The sequence below is a fragment of the Macaca thibetana genome, chromosome 10 (genome assembly GCF_024542745.1).
Source record: "Macaca thibetana thibetana isolate TM-01 chromosome 10, ASM2454274v1, whole genome shotgun sequence".
NCBI classification, from domain to species: Eukaryota; Metazoa; Chordata; class Mammalia; order Primates; family Cercopithecidae; genus Macaca; species Macaca thibetana.
This window is the reverse complement of record NC_065587.1, coordinates 69,516,836-69,532,468: the sequence shown is the minus strand read 5'-3', so window position 1 is coordinate 69,532,468 and position 15,633 is coordinate 69,516,836. Positions and strand designations below refer to the sequence as shown.

The 15,633-nt window shown below is 51.8% G+C and overlaps 1 protein-coding gene across 2 annotated transcripts in view; it reads left to right on the top strand.

The window, feature by feature from the left end:
- The first annotated feature begins 3,847 nt into the window (after positions 1-3,847).
- The window catches only part of ANGPT4 (angiopoietin 4), a 45,368-nt gene continuing 33,582 nt past the window's right edge, over positions 3,848-15,633 (top strand). Inside the window, exon 1 of one of the 2 annotated variants that reach the window (XM_050807148.1) lies at positions 3,848-4,270. In XM_050807148.1, the coding sequence (XP_050663105.1) occupies positions 3,962-4,270 (309 nt within the window). In that variant the 5' untranslated portion in view covers positions 3,848-3,961. The remainder of the gene's footprint in view (positions 4,271-15,633) is intronic. The other variant, XM_050807147.1, reaches the window with a different exon arrangement.

The window sequence follows — 15,633 nt, the reverse complement described above, 5'->3', positions numbered from 1 at the left end:
AGTGTGACAGCAGCCCTGGAAAGGCGTTCAGTCTAGAGGGTGATCAAGGCCTGCAAACAAGCCTTTCTAATGCAGGGTGAGTGCTTTGGTGAGGGACAGGCAGGCAAGGGCCTTTGGGCTCCCAGAGGTGGAGGCAATACTCCCATTTAAGGGGGAGGGACAGACGCAGGAAGGCTTCCCAGAGGAGGTGATCCCTGAGATAAGACCAAAAGACAGGCAGAAGGAAGCTAGGAGAATACAGGTTGGGGGAAGTTTTTAAACAGAAGTTCCTGCTCAGGAGTGTAGACACTGAGGCCTCAGAAGGCGGAAAGCATGCGGGGGAGTAAAACCAATTCCAAATGATAAGGTACAAAGTGCCAGGGAAACAGTGATGAGAATGGAGGCCACATCCGGCAGGGGCTTGTAAACCACAGAAAGAGTTGGAGTTTAAAACTGAAAAGTTTTAAACAAAGAAGTCGGGGCTGGATTGTGTCTTAGAAAAATCACTGTGGACTGGGCATGGTGACTCACACCTGCAATCCCAGCACTTCGGGAGGCCGAGGTGAGTGGATCACCTGAGGTCAGGAGTTTGAGACCAGCCTGGGCAACATGGGAAAACACCGTCTCTACTAAAAATACAAAAATTAGTCAGGCGTGGTGGCGCACACCTGTAATCCCAACTACTGGGGAAACCGAGGCAGGAGAATCACTTGAACCAGGGAGGTGGAGGTTGCAGTGAGCCAAGATCATGCTGCTGCACTACAGCCTGGACAACAGAGCAAGACTCTGTCTCAAGAAAGAAAGAAAGAAAGAAAGAAAGAAAGAAAGAAAGAAAGAAAGAAAGAAAGAAAGAAAGAAAGAAAGAAAGAAAGAAAGAAAGAAAGAAAGAAAGAAAGAAAGAAAAGAAAGAAAGAAAGAAAGAAAGAGAAAGAAAGGAAAGAGAAAAAAAGAAAAAAGAGAAAGAGAGAAAGAAAGAAAGAAGGAAAGAAAAGAAAGAAAAAAGAAAGAAAGAAAAGAAAGAAAAAAAAGAAAAAAGAAAGAAAGAAAGAAAGAAAAAGAAAGAAAGAAAGAAAGAAAGAAAGAAAGAAAGAAAGAAAGAAAGAAAGAAAGAAAGAAAGAGAGAGAGAAAGAAAGAAATTACACTGGTTGCAATAGCAAAGGTCAATTAACCAGAGTTCACTTCTGAGGCTGTTGCTCTCCCTGCAAGAGAGGAAGCACCCTGGTCTAAGAGAGTGATGGTGGGGTGTCTTAGCCCATTCAGATTGCTATAACAGAAGGCACTAAGCTCGGGGGCTTGTAAACAACGGAAATTTATTTCTCACAGTTCTGGAGGCTGGGATGTCCAAGATCAAGGCGCCAGCCAATCTGGTGTCTGGTGAGAGCTTCCCACTTCATAGACGGTGCTTTCTTACTGCATCCTCACCCAGCAAAAGGGACGGCCAGCTGTCTAGGACCTCTTTGATAGGAGCGTTAATCTCATTCCCAAGGCAGAGTCCTCATTAACCATTCACTCCCAAAGGCCCTACCTTCTAATACCATCACCTTGTTGACTAAGTTTCAATAGATCAATTTGGGGGCACACAAACATTCATATTCATAGCAGGGGGTAATGATGATAGCTGTCATTGGTTGAGCATGTACTACATGAAAGGCTCCGTGTTAACCTTATTACAGGAATCAGACTTTTAGCCACTGTAACATTACTGTTTTGACGGAAGAGGAAACTGAGAGACAGGTTAGGCAACTTGGCAAAAGGCACACAAATGGGGGGTCAGGAAAGCCAGGATTCCAATCCAGCATTCTGACTAGTGAAGAGGTGACAGAGGGGGGAAATATCTAAAGGATCACATTGGAAGAACAGGTCTGATGGGATGGTAAGGTCAGGAGCAGAGTGAGGGATGAGGGAAGCCTCATGTTTCCCAGGCAGGGCCTGCTACCTAATTTGTGGAACTCAGTGAAGAATGCAAGCGCTGAGCACTTTGTTCCACATGTATTAAGAATTTCAAGACAGTGCTGGTGGAGTGTAAACCAAGCACAGGGCCCATCTAAGCTTGGGGCCTGGTGTAACCGCCTCGTTGAGATTATCAAGCAACTTAGTCAAGACAGTCATAATGACGACCACCATTCACAATGGCCTCCTCTGCACCCAGCGCTGTGATAAGCTCCCAATCCACATTACCATGCTTCCTCTCACATGGTCAGGGTGCTATGATCCCATTTACAGCTGAGGCAACTGAGGCCAAGCGGGGCACGCAGAGCTCAGAGCATGGGGAAGGCTCAGGGGAGGCTGGAGGCTGATAACCAGCTGCTTTTCCTTTGCCTGCCAAAGCCCCACACCTGGTATAATGTTCTCAGTCCCCAGATGAGACCCTAGTTCACAGCTGCCCAGAAGCAGCCTGCCCCAATTCAAAACTCTATCGGGATTTGGGAGAACAAAAAGGAAAATACTAAACAGCCAGACTGGCCCCTACTCTGAGGAAACAAGCAGGGAGTGAGGAAAAGCCCATACAGCTGGCAGAACACAAAGGCAGCCCACCCGTGAGAGGCCCCACCAACTCCTGGGCACCTCCTGCCTGGACACCATGTCCCCCAGGGACAAATCCCTGCCCTAGAGGGGTTTATGCTCCAGTGGGTTGTGGGAGGCGAGGTGCAATGGTAACTATAACATTGACAACGGAAAATATTTATTTAGTGCTCACTCTGTGCCAGCCTTGCTCTAACTCACCTAATTTTCATGCCCTGGGAAGTAGGTGGTATTGTTTTCTTCATTCAGGAGGAAATGAAGTCACAGAGAGGTTAAGTGACTTACTTAAAGTCACACAGCTGGTAGATGATAGAGCCAGGATTTGAACCGGGAAGCTGAAAACTCCATCCCCATGCTGAGGACTCACACGCATTCCTCCTGCAAGAGACAAGGTTTACTCGGTTTACACATCAGGGTGTGGAGGCCCAGAGAGGCAAAGTTGGCCACCCTAGGTCTTGTGGCCACCCTAGGTCTTAGCCTCCCGACACTCCAACCTCCTCTCCCCACCACCTCCTCTCCACCTCCCCACTCCAGCAGCCCCAGGGCGATCGGCCCCAGGACACGACAACTTCTCATTACTGTCACAAGCAGTAATGCCATCCTGGGGCATAGCACTTTCCCTTGGCCCTGAGGGAGAAGAGGACAGGAAGCAACTCCCAGCTGGGTTGCTCACTTGCCCCACCTTGAAAGGATTTTCTGTGTCTCTGGAAGTAAAGTGGATTCGCTGGGCCCTCCCCAGCCTCACCCCTCTGCCTCCTCCCCTCTCTCTTCTCTCTCTGGGGGGTCACTTGTACTCCAAGCACTAACATGGAACCAGAGGGAGGAAGGTGCAGCGGGGAGAGAAGGCGATGGCAGCGGGGCTGAAACTTGAGATCTTAGCCTTGGGGGGCAGGGGATGGGGGTGGAGGGAAAGAGGGAGAATAGACAGAGACAGGAAGGGAGAGTTAAGTTGCATTTGGTTTTCCAAAGCGAGCAGCACTGGAGCTTCATGTCTGTGTGTACATGAATGTGTGTGCATGTCGGCGTGCGTGTGAGTGTGTGCTCGTGTGTGCGTGAGTGTGTGCGCGTGTCTGCGGGCTGTTTTCTTCCCTTCCCTCCAGCAGGGAAGCCAGGCCTCACTGGATAATCAGAGGGCTCAGAGGTGAGGTAGGCAGAGCAAGGTTGGTGCACGGTTAGGGTAAGGGCAACGTGCGGTCAAGACTGAGGAAGGAGGAAGGGAAGGAGTGAAGAATAGAGGTAAGAGGGTGTCGGGTGGGGGTGGAGGGAGGCGGTGAGAGGAAGCAGAGCAGCCGTGGTATTCAGAGCAAGTATAAATAGCCGCCTGGACAGAGCTCGGCCAGACAGAGGTCTGTAGCTGCAGCTGCAGGCAAGCCTGGCCACTGTTGGCTGCAGCAGGACATCACAGGCACAGTCCCTGGGGCTCTGAGCAGACACCCCTTGCCATTGCCACACCTCCAGATGCTCTCCCAGCTAGCCATGCTGTGGGGCAGCCTCCTCCTCTTGGTTGCCACCATGTCTGTGGCTCAACAGACAGGGCAGGAGGCAGGTAGGGGCTGCGAGACACTTGTACTCCAGCACGGCCACTGTAGCTACACCTTCTTGCTGCCCAAGCCTGAGCCCTGTCCTCCAGGGCCTGAGGCCTCCAGGGACTCCAACACCCTCCAGAGGGAATCACTGGCTAACCCACTGCGCCTGGAGAAGTTGCCCACCCAACAGGTGAAACGGCTGGAGCAGGCACTGCAGAACAACACGCAGTGGCTGAAGAAGGTATGGGGCATGGGAGGCTTGCAGGGGGCAGAGGGTGGCTTTGGGATCTGTCACAATCGGCAAGTGGAGCGTCCATCCCAGAGGCCTTCCCTGAGCACAGAGGGCTGGCTCTGAGTTGCACAGAGAGGGGCAGGGACGGGCCTGAGGCCACACAGCAAGACTGGGCAGTGTAAGCTGGCAACCTGGCTCTTTAACTGCCATCCCTTCATTCATCCAACAGAAATCCATTCAGCCCTGACCAAGGGCTGGACAGACCAAGCTATGCTGGGTGCTGGGGATACAACAGTATAGTATGTCTCTCTCTAGACTAGCGGGGGAAAGAGGCAATAAGAGACAATCTACTATGTCAGATGGTGAAGCAACATGAAGAAGGAAGAGGCCACCACCACCCAGTGGTGGCCCTGGGTGACTGCTTGAGGTCAGATCATTATAGAGTACATCTCAGAGGTGACATTTGAACCCAGAGAACAAGGGAAGTGATACAGTAGGCCAGGCAGGTATTTGAGGGAACGTTCTGAAAAGGGAGCAGCATGTATGTTGACTGTGAGGTAGGAATGTATCCGCAACGGTGAGTGCCTGGAGAACCGCAGGGCGACGGACTGTGTGGCTGGAGCAAAGGAGAGGGAGCAAGGGTGTGGGGAGGTCTGAGAGGTGAGAGAAGGGCAGGCCATGCAGCTGTGGGGGCCGCTGGAAGGACTTCAGCTTTTGTTCTGAGTGTTGTGGGAGCCACTGCAAGAGACACCGGTGATTTGATTTGAACAGCATAGACTGTAGGAGGCAGGGTAGAAGCAAGAAGCCCAAAGAGATGGCCGCTGCAGCCACCAGGTGCGAGGTACCGGAGGCCTGGAGCAGAACGGGACTGGGAGGGGGTGTGGCCAGTCCAATTCTGGTGGATTCTGGAGGTAGAGCCCATCAGCTCTGCTGGTGAATTGGATGTGGAGTGCAAGGAAGCAAGGAGCTGAGGATGCCATTGTGGTTTTGGCCCAAGACCAGGACTGCTGTAGAATGCCCTGTCACGCTTTCATCTTTCAGCAAACAGTGCGAGCACCTACTGTGTACCCTCAGCGAAGCACCAACTACAGAGGTGTGCAAGGCAGGCTTGGCCCTGGCAGGGCATGAGGGCACAAGAGACATCCTGGGAGGTCTGATTTGGGACTCTTGAGAGTCCCTAAGTGAGAGCTACCAAGGAAAGGGAGAGGGACCCAGGAGACAGTCTGGGCAGTGACTGGGGAATGAAGGATGCAAACCAATTCCTGGAGTTTTAGAAGGTATTAAACAGCAGACAAGCTTGACAACCACCTCTGGCTCCCGGCAGGATGACTGTCATGGTTGCCACCCTGGCTCCCTGCTAACATTCGGCCCCCACCCCCTATTCTCCTTGCAGCAGAAAGAATCCCCATCAAAACCTAAGTTACATCCTCTCCCTCCTCCCAGGGCTACCATGCATCCAAATAAAAGCAAGAACCCTTACTCCCTGGAGTTCCCTCTCCCAGACCCCTACTGGGCTTACCCCAGCCTCCTATCCTCTCCAATGTCACCTCCTCAGAGGCCCTTCCTGCCCACCCCGTATAAAATAGCCACCCTCCTTCTTTCACCCTTTATCTCTTCTGCCAGTTTCTGGTTTTTTTTCTTAGCACTTATCCCTACCTAATATTCTTAAAAACATTTCTTTTGGTCTGTGGGCTCCCAGAGAGCAGGCGCCATTTCTCTTTTGCTCACTCTTGGGTTCCCAGGGCCTAGAATAGTGCCTAACATGTAGTAGGTACTCAATAAATGTCTGTAGCATGGGTGCATGCATGAATGCATAAATGTTCTTCCAACCCCTCAGGTCCCAGGTCTCCATCCTGCTCCATGATGACACAAAATTCGACGGGATCCTGAGCCCAAAACCCATGACCTTGACCTCCCGCAACATCCCATCTGAGGGTCCATGGGTGTCTCAACTCCAAAGCTGTCTGAGATAACTCCCTACTCTTCTCCAAACACCCTCCTCGTGCCTGCCTCTCTCTGTTTAGGGTATGACACCACCCAGCCACAGGCTGTCTGTGCCCTGGGGGCATCCTGTGGCTCCCACCTATTCCCCAGGCAGCTGGCCCAGCCCATCCTACAGCCTAGGCTTCTCTCATGGTCCATCTTTCTGGCTCAGGCCTTGTCACCTTTCCCATGAACAATGTCATCACCTCCCACTGGGCCTCCTACCCCAAGTCTCACCTCTCACTCTCATCCATCTTTGAATCCCCTGGGTGTCGGATGCTTGGGAAACATTGGCTGAGAGCTGATGGCTTGAACTGATGGCTTGCAGGATCAGAAGGTCACCTGGTCCGACGCCTCAGCCTGAGATGGAATGTCCTCTCCAGGCATCCATTCACCTAGCCTGAAAATCCTGAGCTGGGGTCAGTCAGGTCACCATAGAGTGCCGTGGGGCCTAAGATCACTGATATGGGAGTTCAGCTGACCTGGCTGCAGGTACTTCCCTACCACATGGCTATGGATGAGCAGGTTTCAGTCTCCCTGTCTGCAAAATGGTGAAAATGTCAGTATGTCATTTGACATACAGGTGAAAGTGACAGTATGTCAGGGATGGCTGGGAAAATAAGTTAGACTGCCCACAAAGCACTCCCAGCCTGCTGCCTGGCTTTGTGTTTCATAAAGACACAGGGGAGCTCACCTGAGCAGTGTGATGGGCTTTTCTTCAATTCAGCATAATCCCTATTTTAAGCCCCTGCACCAATGAGTGGGAGAAGCTCGATCTTGATCAAGTCAGTACAAGGGTTGCACGTGTCCTTGGATCTGGGAATGTCAACTGTCCACGCTGGTGTTCTCAAGGACTCCTCAGTCCTGCACCGTCTCTGGTGTTTGCAGTGCCATCTCCTGGGGCAGGAGCCCCTTGGGTTGAGCACTCCTTCATCCCCTTGGCAATCAAGTCACTGCCAGGTCGCCCAATGCCTGTGGAGCCTGCCACAAGATCAGACCCATCAGCCTAGATACACCAGGTCACCACATTGCCTGGGTCTATCCCCTCCTTGGGCAGCAGCAGGGCCCGAACGGTGAGAGCCCTGACTCTGGAGCCCAGCTGCTGGGATTCCAGTCTCATTTCTGCCCCTTGCTGTGTGACCTGGAGTTGCTTCATCTCTCTGAGCCTTGGTTTCCTCACCTACAAAACAAGGTGAAAATACTACCTACCTCTGAGGATTTAACAAGATGATTCCAGGAAGTCCTTGGCCTGGTGTCAAGTGTATAGTAAACACTCAACACATGTTGGCTATTTCCATCGGGGGTTGTCCCTGGAAGTGGAGACATGGGTCCTGCAATTCTTAGGTCCTTCTTCACTCCAGTTGAGACACGTGACCCTTGGTTCATGTAAACAATAATTTCTCTCTCTCCCCTCTGACACTCCTGGGCCCCAGTGGGGGGTGCTTGCTGTGGCTGTGACCTTCCTCTGGTTCTTCTCTTGGTCCAGGCATATCTCAGATCTTCTGAAACTCAAAGCCCTTTTTTTGGGGCTTTTTCTCTAACATCCCAGAAAAGTTAAAAAAGAGTTTTGAAATACTCTCATCTAATGGCCCCATCATCATCATCATCACCATCATCACCATTGCCATAAGGGATGAACAAACTCTCAGCAAGATTCTATTCATCTAGACAGACACAGGAGAGATCCTCCCTGTTGCGAATCCCAGAGGCCAACATCTGCTCAGCCTGTGCCCCCAACTCCCCTCCTGTTTCCCCAGTGTACAGGTGAGGAAACAGGCCAGAGAGGGAAAGTGACTTGCCAGAGTCAAGTAGCAGTGAAAGTCAATCTGGATTCTCACTCCAAACTGCAGGTTCTTTTGGAGGCAAGGGAAGCAAGATCTCGAGAGGATGGGGTGCTCTTGGTGCACCCTTCTACTGCAGAGTTTCCAAGTCCCCAGATACCCACTCTCTTTTCTAGCATACAGCTTGCTGTGTCCTACTGCCAGTGCTCATCGGGCATGGGGAGAGCCCCGGCCTTGCCCCTTCTCTCTCTCTCCTCTTTCACACTCTCTTCCTCCCCTGCACTCCCCTTCCCTTTCTTCTCCCTTCTCTCCCCCTCCTTCTGCCTCCCTCCCTCTCCTCCTCCTCCCTCCTGGAAAGCCCCTGCCCCAGTGACTCCCATCTGGAGTCAGCTCCTGGGGCTGCACATCAGCTCTGGGCTCTGCTCCACCCTCTGCATCTGGATGAAAAGCTGCAGGCAGGAATATTGAGGAGGTTGGGGGACAGAGCCAGCTGCAGTGCAGGCATCTCTAGCTGGGCTGGGCAGCTCAGTGGCTAGTCACATGACCTCCTCTGTCCACCGCGTCCTCGGTCTAGGACCCAATGCTGGCCCTTCCCTCTCAGTGCCTCATCTGGAGGCTGGGAGGAGAATGACAGCACCTACTCCTGACCTTCTATGTGACATCAAGAGAAGCAGAGCAGGGAAAGCCTCTGCACACAGCAGGTGCTCAATAAGGGCTCCCGTGTGTGACTGCCATTTCCCCAGTTGCTCCAGGTGTCCCAGCCAAGAAGTGCCATCCTCTGCCTTCTCCTCATGTCCTCACAGAATGATCCATTCTACAGATGAGGAGAATGAGGAAAACCAGGGCCAGACACAAGCCCCAGGCTCCCTGGCCCACCCCCACCACCTGAGGGCAGCACATCTTCCCCAGTCTCTGAGCTCCCAGGGACAGGGCTGACTCCACCTGGAAACCAAGGGTGAGAACTACTTTCTCGCCTTTAGGGAGCAGCCAATAGCTGCTGGCCTGGAGTCCATGGTAGCCTTCTCTCTATCTATCTCTGTCTATCTTTGTCTGTCTCTGTCTCTTTCTCTCTCTCTCCCTCTCTCTCTCTCTCTCTCTCTTAAAGACAAGGTCTGGCTCTCTCAATCACTCTGGGGTGCAATGGTGCAATCACAGCTCACTGCAGCCTTGAACTCCTGAGCTCAAGCGATCCTCCCGCCTCAGTCTTCCAAGTAGCTGGGACGGCAGACGCGAGCCACCGTGGTCAGCCTGTCTCTCTATTTCTGTGTCTCTCTGCCTCTGTGGATCTCTCTTGGGGCGCTCGCGGTGGCCCTGACTCACTGTTGCTAACTCTGTGGGTGTCTCTGTCTCTGATTCTCTCTCTTGGTTGGCTATCAAAGTGTCTCCCTGCATCCTTCCCTGTCTCTTTCTCAGCTCCTCCTTTTCTCACCCCGAGGTCATCCCTCCCACCTCTACTTCCCTGGGTGTCCACACTGAAGACCCAGGGCACATCTTCCAGAAGACCGATGCCCACCCTGCAGCTGGCAGCTCAGCCAGGGCCTCTTTCTCTTCCTCCTCTGCACCCAAAACCAAGCAGAGAGGTGTCAGGGGCTGGGCAGGGGCCTCCCAACCTGGCACTGTCCCAGCCTCTGCTGTTTGCTCCAGGTCTCTGACGTCAAACCTCAGAATAACTCGGCCCCTTGGCCTGGCAGTTGTGAGGCCCTGCCTAGCTGGGTGTGGGTCAAGAGAGCACCAAGGAGAAACCCAGGGCGGGGTCCTTGCCCAGCCTGAGACCCTCCCAAACTGACCTGGTTTTGGAGCCAGGGTTCCAGTTGCCCCAGCCTTCCCAGGCTGCCCACAAATTCTTGGCATTTTCAGCCTTCAGTTATCCAAACAAGAAATGAGTCTCAGTGCCGAACAAAATATCTTGGGGTTTGATTTCCTAACCTCAACGCTGGCTCCTCTCTAAGCAGTTTGGGACTGGGGGATGGGGTGGGGGGAACAGCATCTGCTTCTTAGAGTAATAGGATTATTTTTCCAAGAAGGGGGCCTAGAAACAGCTGGCACAGATACCCTCGACCTGGGGATGACCAGCTGGCTCATGCCCGGGATGAGGTGGGGGTGCAGGGCAGGCACCAGCAGCAGCAGCCCCCCCAGCGACTTCCCCCAGAGGGATGCATTTATTTGTTCAACTGGCTTGGCCAGCCAGCCCACAGAAGACAGAGCCACAGAGGACAGGGCCACAGAGGGCAGGACCACATGTTTCTAGTTCTCTCCTCCCCGGCCTTAGAGCTCAGCCAAGCTGGGGTGTACACAGACCTTCTTCCCCTTCTCCTTGAGCAGGAAATGTTAGAAAACAGGCCCCAGGTCTGCCCCCTAAGCCTACACCTCCAGTCAGACTCGGGCCACAGTTTGTTTGCATAACCTCAGAGCCAGCTCTGAAATGTCTGGAATGAACCCTGAGAGATGGCTGTGGGGTCTGGGGAGGACCAAGTTGAGGTCAGGAGGTCACGTCCCAGGGGTACCACTCCAAGCTATGGGAGCCCAGGGAAGCCACACATGGCAGCTGGCTCCTCTCTAAAGTGGAACTCAAGATACTCGTGCCTCCCGGAGTAAGTGGAGGATGAAAAAGCAGTTATGACGTAATGAGTAAGTACTTATTTAGTGAGCATTTACTATATGCCACATACTGTCCTAGGTGCTTTATGTTACTGCATTTAATTCTCACCATGACTCAGTAAAGTAAGATTGCTTGTCCACTAACAGATGAGGAAACTGAGGCACCAAGAGATTAGGTGACTTGCCCAAGACCATACAGCCAAGAAGGGTGAAGTCAGATTCAGTCATCTGATGCCAGAACCTGTTATCTCAGCACTTAGGACGGTTTCCTGTCCAGTAAATAAGCTATGTCCATGGTGGGCGGGTCCCTGGGCAGTAGTTGGTACCTGGAAAATATAGAGGACCGTGGTCCCCAAAGGGGAGACCCGTAGCTGCTAGATTTTTCTTCCCCCAGGAGTCCTTAGGCCAAGGAGAGCTTCCCTAGGGCTTTTCTGCCAGGGATGATTCAGGCAGGGCCTCAGGCAGCTGTGGCCATTCTGAAAAGCTAAGGGGCTCCAGAAGCTCAGTCTGGGTATCCCCACAATTGCACGCCCCATTCTTGGCCCAGGGCCTGGGGGTAAATCCCACAGAAGGCCAGTGTAGGTCCTGAGTCCCAGTTGACTCAGTTTGAATCCCAGCTCCACTGCTTACTGGCTGTGCCTTCTCAGACCATTGCTTTTCCACTCTGTGTCTTGGTTTCCTTATCTGTGAAGTGAAAACAATAACAGAAGCCACTTTGCAGGTTACTGAGGTGATTAAATGAGGCAACGCACATGTGGGGCTCCGTACACGTCCTGGCAGAAAGTAAGTGCTCGGTAAACCTAAAGACTCCAGGATTCACAGTGGAAGGAATCCTGTCATACCATCCATATCTTACTGTAGTTTGCTTTTGTTCCCTCAACTTTACATCTGTGAGATTTTTAGCTGTGCAAATATGAGAAAGACCTGAGCTTCAGTTTTTCAATCTATAAAATGGAGGTGATACACACATTGCCTGGGTTTGCTGTGAGGCTCAAAAGGCTGGTCGGGGGATGTGCCTGGCACCGCTCCAGCATGCAGAGAACCAGGAGATGCTACTATTGTTTCTTCTGTCTTCTGGGGTGAGTGCTTTGCTGTGGCGAATTCACATATGGGACTTTCCCTGGGCCAGGCACTTTGTATGTGTCTTATAAACATTGACTCATAAACCTTGTGGCATCATAAGTTGTTTAACCTCTCTGTGCCTCATCTGTAAAATGGGTTGATAACAGGTCCTACCTTGGAGGGTGGCTACAAGGACTTAATATACCTAGTGGTTAGAACAGTGCTGAGCACATAATAACTGTTCAATAGGCATGTTGCCAAGCAAAATGGGCACACCATTCCATTCTGTGACATTCAAGTGTCAGGGAGGTGAGCAATCGCAAACACCTCCCAAGATCAAGGTTGAAATATAGACCACCACCAAAGGCATAGCTGAGCCTGAGGAGGCAGGGACCCTGGCAGCCCCTCCCAAGTCCAGATGGCAGAGGCAGGCCCTGCTCCCCCTCCCTCTGTAGCCCCTTCCCCTACACTCCTCATCTTCTCCTTGTGACCTTTTGCCTGGGATGGACACTGGACCTACCACCCCATCAGAGGTGAGGCTCAGGAGCCAGGGAAGTCCCAAATATTGCACAAATATGGGAAGCGCTACTGTGTGCTAGTCACTGTGCTAGGCCTCATGAATAAGACAGACAAGAATCCCAGCCCAGCTCCTGCAGAGCACAGATCCCTGTGGCCATTTCCCTATTCCTTCCAGGCCCTCTGCAAGGAGGAAACAATGAGGCCACTGAGGTTCAGAGAAGCTCATCACTGGCAGAGAAAAGAAATGGCAAAGCTATTGAGCAAGTTTGCTGACTCTCAGTGCAGTGCTCCAGGCCCAGACCACACTGGATGTTTGGAGATGCTGGGCCTGTGTCAAAGAATTGAGGGTTGAGCCAGGGTTGAGAAGCTCATCCCTCCATGAGAGCCCGTTGGTCCTTGACTCTCTCTACCCCTGGCTCCCTGTCCACTGGCTCTGCTTGCCCAGAGCCTAACCCAGAAGAAAAGCAATAGAATATCTTGCAGAGAGGAAAACAAAAAGGAGGCTTGGGCCCAGCTACTCAGAGAGGACAAGACAAACCATCTCAGTCTGCATTGAGCCACAGGGTGAGGGCCTGGTGCAGGCCTGGGGGACAGAAGCAAGGCACAGGACGAGGGCCACCCCTCACAAATCACAAGTCAGCCCATTGTCAAAATGAAGAAACTGAGGACTGGGGATGGCAGAGAAGAGAAGCAAGAGGGTTAAACCTCTATAAGCTCTGGAAAAGCGGTATATTAGTTATCTATTGCAGCATAGCAAATTACCCTAAAACATTTAGCAGCTTAAAATAATAATAAACATTTATTATCTTTCAGTTTCTGAGGGTCGGGAATTCTGAAGCAACTTAACAAGGTAGTTTTTTTTCATGTGGCTGCACTCAGATATCAGCTAGGGCTGCACTCATCTGAAGGCTTGACCGGGGCTGGGGCTCAGCCTCCTGTGTCTGGTGAGCTGCTGGCCATGGGTAGAAGGCCTCAGTTCCCCTCCAGATGGGTTCCTCCCCAGGGCTGCTTAAGGGTCCTCAGGCCATGGTGGCCTACTTCCCCTAGAGCATGGGGTCCAAGAGAGGGCAAGACAGAAGACACAATGCAATGGTTTAGCCAAGGAAGTCACCCTAACGTTTCTACAATATCTAATTAGTCATGCCAGTTAGTCCTGACTTCTTGAGAGAGGGGACTACACAAGGGCATGAGCACCAGGATCCCTGGGGTCATTCTGAAGGCTAGCTGCCACAAGCAACCCACTGAATGGCTAAGGGTGTGGTCTTTGGAGACCAGAGGCCTGTATTTAAATCCAATCTTTGCCACTTAGGCAAGATGCTCATCTTCTCAGTGCCTTCCTTTCCTCGCCTGTAAAATGGTTACAATGGGAGAACCAAGGACTAAATGAGCTGTATTTGTAGGGCTTTGGGGCCATGCCTGGGACACAGTAACCCTTTACATATCTTCCTTGGGAGACTCTGGCAGCAGTGCGGAGCCTGGCCTGTTCTGGTAGCTGCTGTCTCCCCAGCACCATGCACAGGTCTTGGCACATCTGAACGAGTTGGTTAGAGGAAGTAAATGAGCACCAAGAGTATGTCTTGCTCATTTCTAGAACATTCCTCCTACAGATACCCCAAGCTGACTCCTTCCCTCCATTCCGCCTGGGAACCCTCCTGCCTGCCCCTCCCATCTCTGTGCTGGTGTTTCTTCCCCTTTCTTTCTGCCCTGGCACCAGTTAGCTCTCTGTTCTCTGGCCTCTGTCGTCTCCACTGCCTTTGCCTCTCACAGGCTCCAGCAGTGGCTGGGCCTGGGCTCGAGGCTCCAAACTTGCTTCTAGATGCCAAACAACTATTCAATGGAAATCTGGTGCCCCTTACACAAAACTGACCCATCTGTTCTTTCAACAAATATTTATCCAGGACCTCTTATGTGCCTGGCTCTATTCTAGGCATGGAGGATGTGCTCATGAACGGGGAAGACAGATCTCTGCACTCCTGGGGCTCTTCTGGTGGGGGAATCGGACAAATGACAAATGACTGAAGTGATTTCACATGGCATGAAGTACTGTGTAGAAGCCAGAGTGGACACTGTGATAAACAGGTGGAGCAGAGTGGGGGTGGTCAGGGAATGCTTCTCAGAGGAGGTGACATTTTCAGGGAGACCTGGAAGTCAGAAGGATGCTGGTGGGAGATGCTCTGGTGCTACTGAGATTGGGGGGGTGTGGATGTGTGTTGGGAGGGGGTGCAATAAGCAACTCTGTGGCTCCTGTGGCCACCTCTGCAGACCCTAGGGCCTCTCCTCCAAAAGCGCAGAAACCACCAGGTACAACCTTTGCCAAGGGCAGTTTGTTAACAATAGTCAAAATCACAAATGTTTTGGGAGGCTGAGGTGAGGTGGGAGGATCACTCAAGCTCAGGAGTTCGAGACCAGCCTGAGTCAACAAAGCGAGACCCTGGTCTCTACAAAAAATACTGAAAAATTCGCTGGGCCTGGTGGCACACGCCTATAGTCCCAGCTACTTGAGAGGCTAAGGTGGGGGGATCGCTTGAGCCTGGGGGTTTGAGGCTGCATTGAGCCATAATCACACCATTGCACTCCAGCCTGGGTGATAGAGCAAGACTCTGTCTCAAAAAACAAAGGACCAAAAAAACATGTGATTTCACTCAGCAATTCTACTTCGAAGGATTTATTCCCCACATAGGCTTGTGGGAGTGTTAAGTGACAGGTGTACAAGGATATTTGTAGCAGCCCTGTTTGTGACGGTTAAAGCCTGGAAACATCCTACAGGTCCAGCTAGAAGGGACTAGATGAGGATACAATGGAGGCCCATAGATGGAATTGCAAGCAGTTTACAATGCTGAGGCTAGTCTACCTGGATGAATATGGAACATGCTATGAATTATGTTAAGCAAAAGGAAGCCAGGTGTGGAACAGCAAGCTGAGGTTTTTGTAGCCTGAAGGGCAGGTGGTGGGATGGAAGCATAGTTACTGCAGATGTATGCCGAGCATTTCTCTGAAGGAAACCCAGGTACCTCCCTCAGTGGCCTGTAGGGAGGGAACTGTGGGTTGAGGCAGGGACAGAAAAATTTGTTTTTCACTTCACTCCTTTTTGTTCCTTGGAATTTTGAACAATGTGTTTATATCACACATTTGAAAAATAAAATTACAAAGATTTACATTTAAGTTGAAACACACACATAAAGCTATGAAAGCTATGAAAGCTCTGACCCCCCCAGATTTTCATACGTCTGGACCAGATCTGGCCATTAGCTTCTGTGTACAGCCTCTGGCACTTTACTTTCCTGATTGGGACCTCAGTTTCCCCATCTGTGAAATGGAGGGGATGGGAGCTGAGTGGTCCCTGAGGGCATCATTTAGGTCTCTCCCTCACTAAGTCTTTGCTCCCCAGATGTCTCCCTGCCTTGGCTCCTACCCCTGGGGCATCCCTGC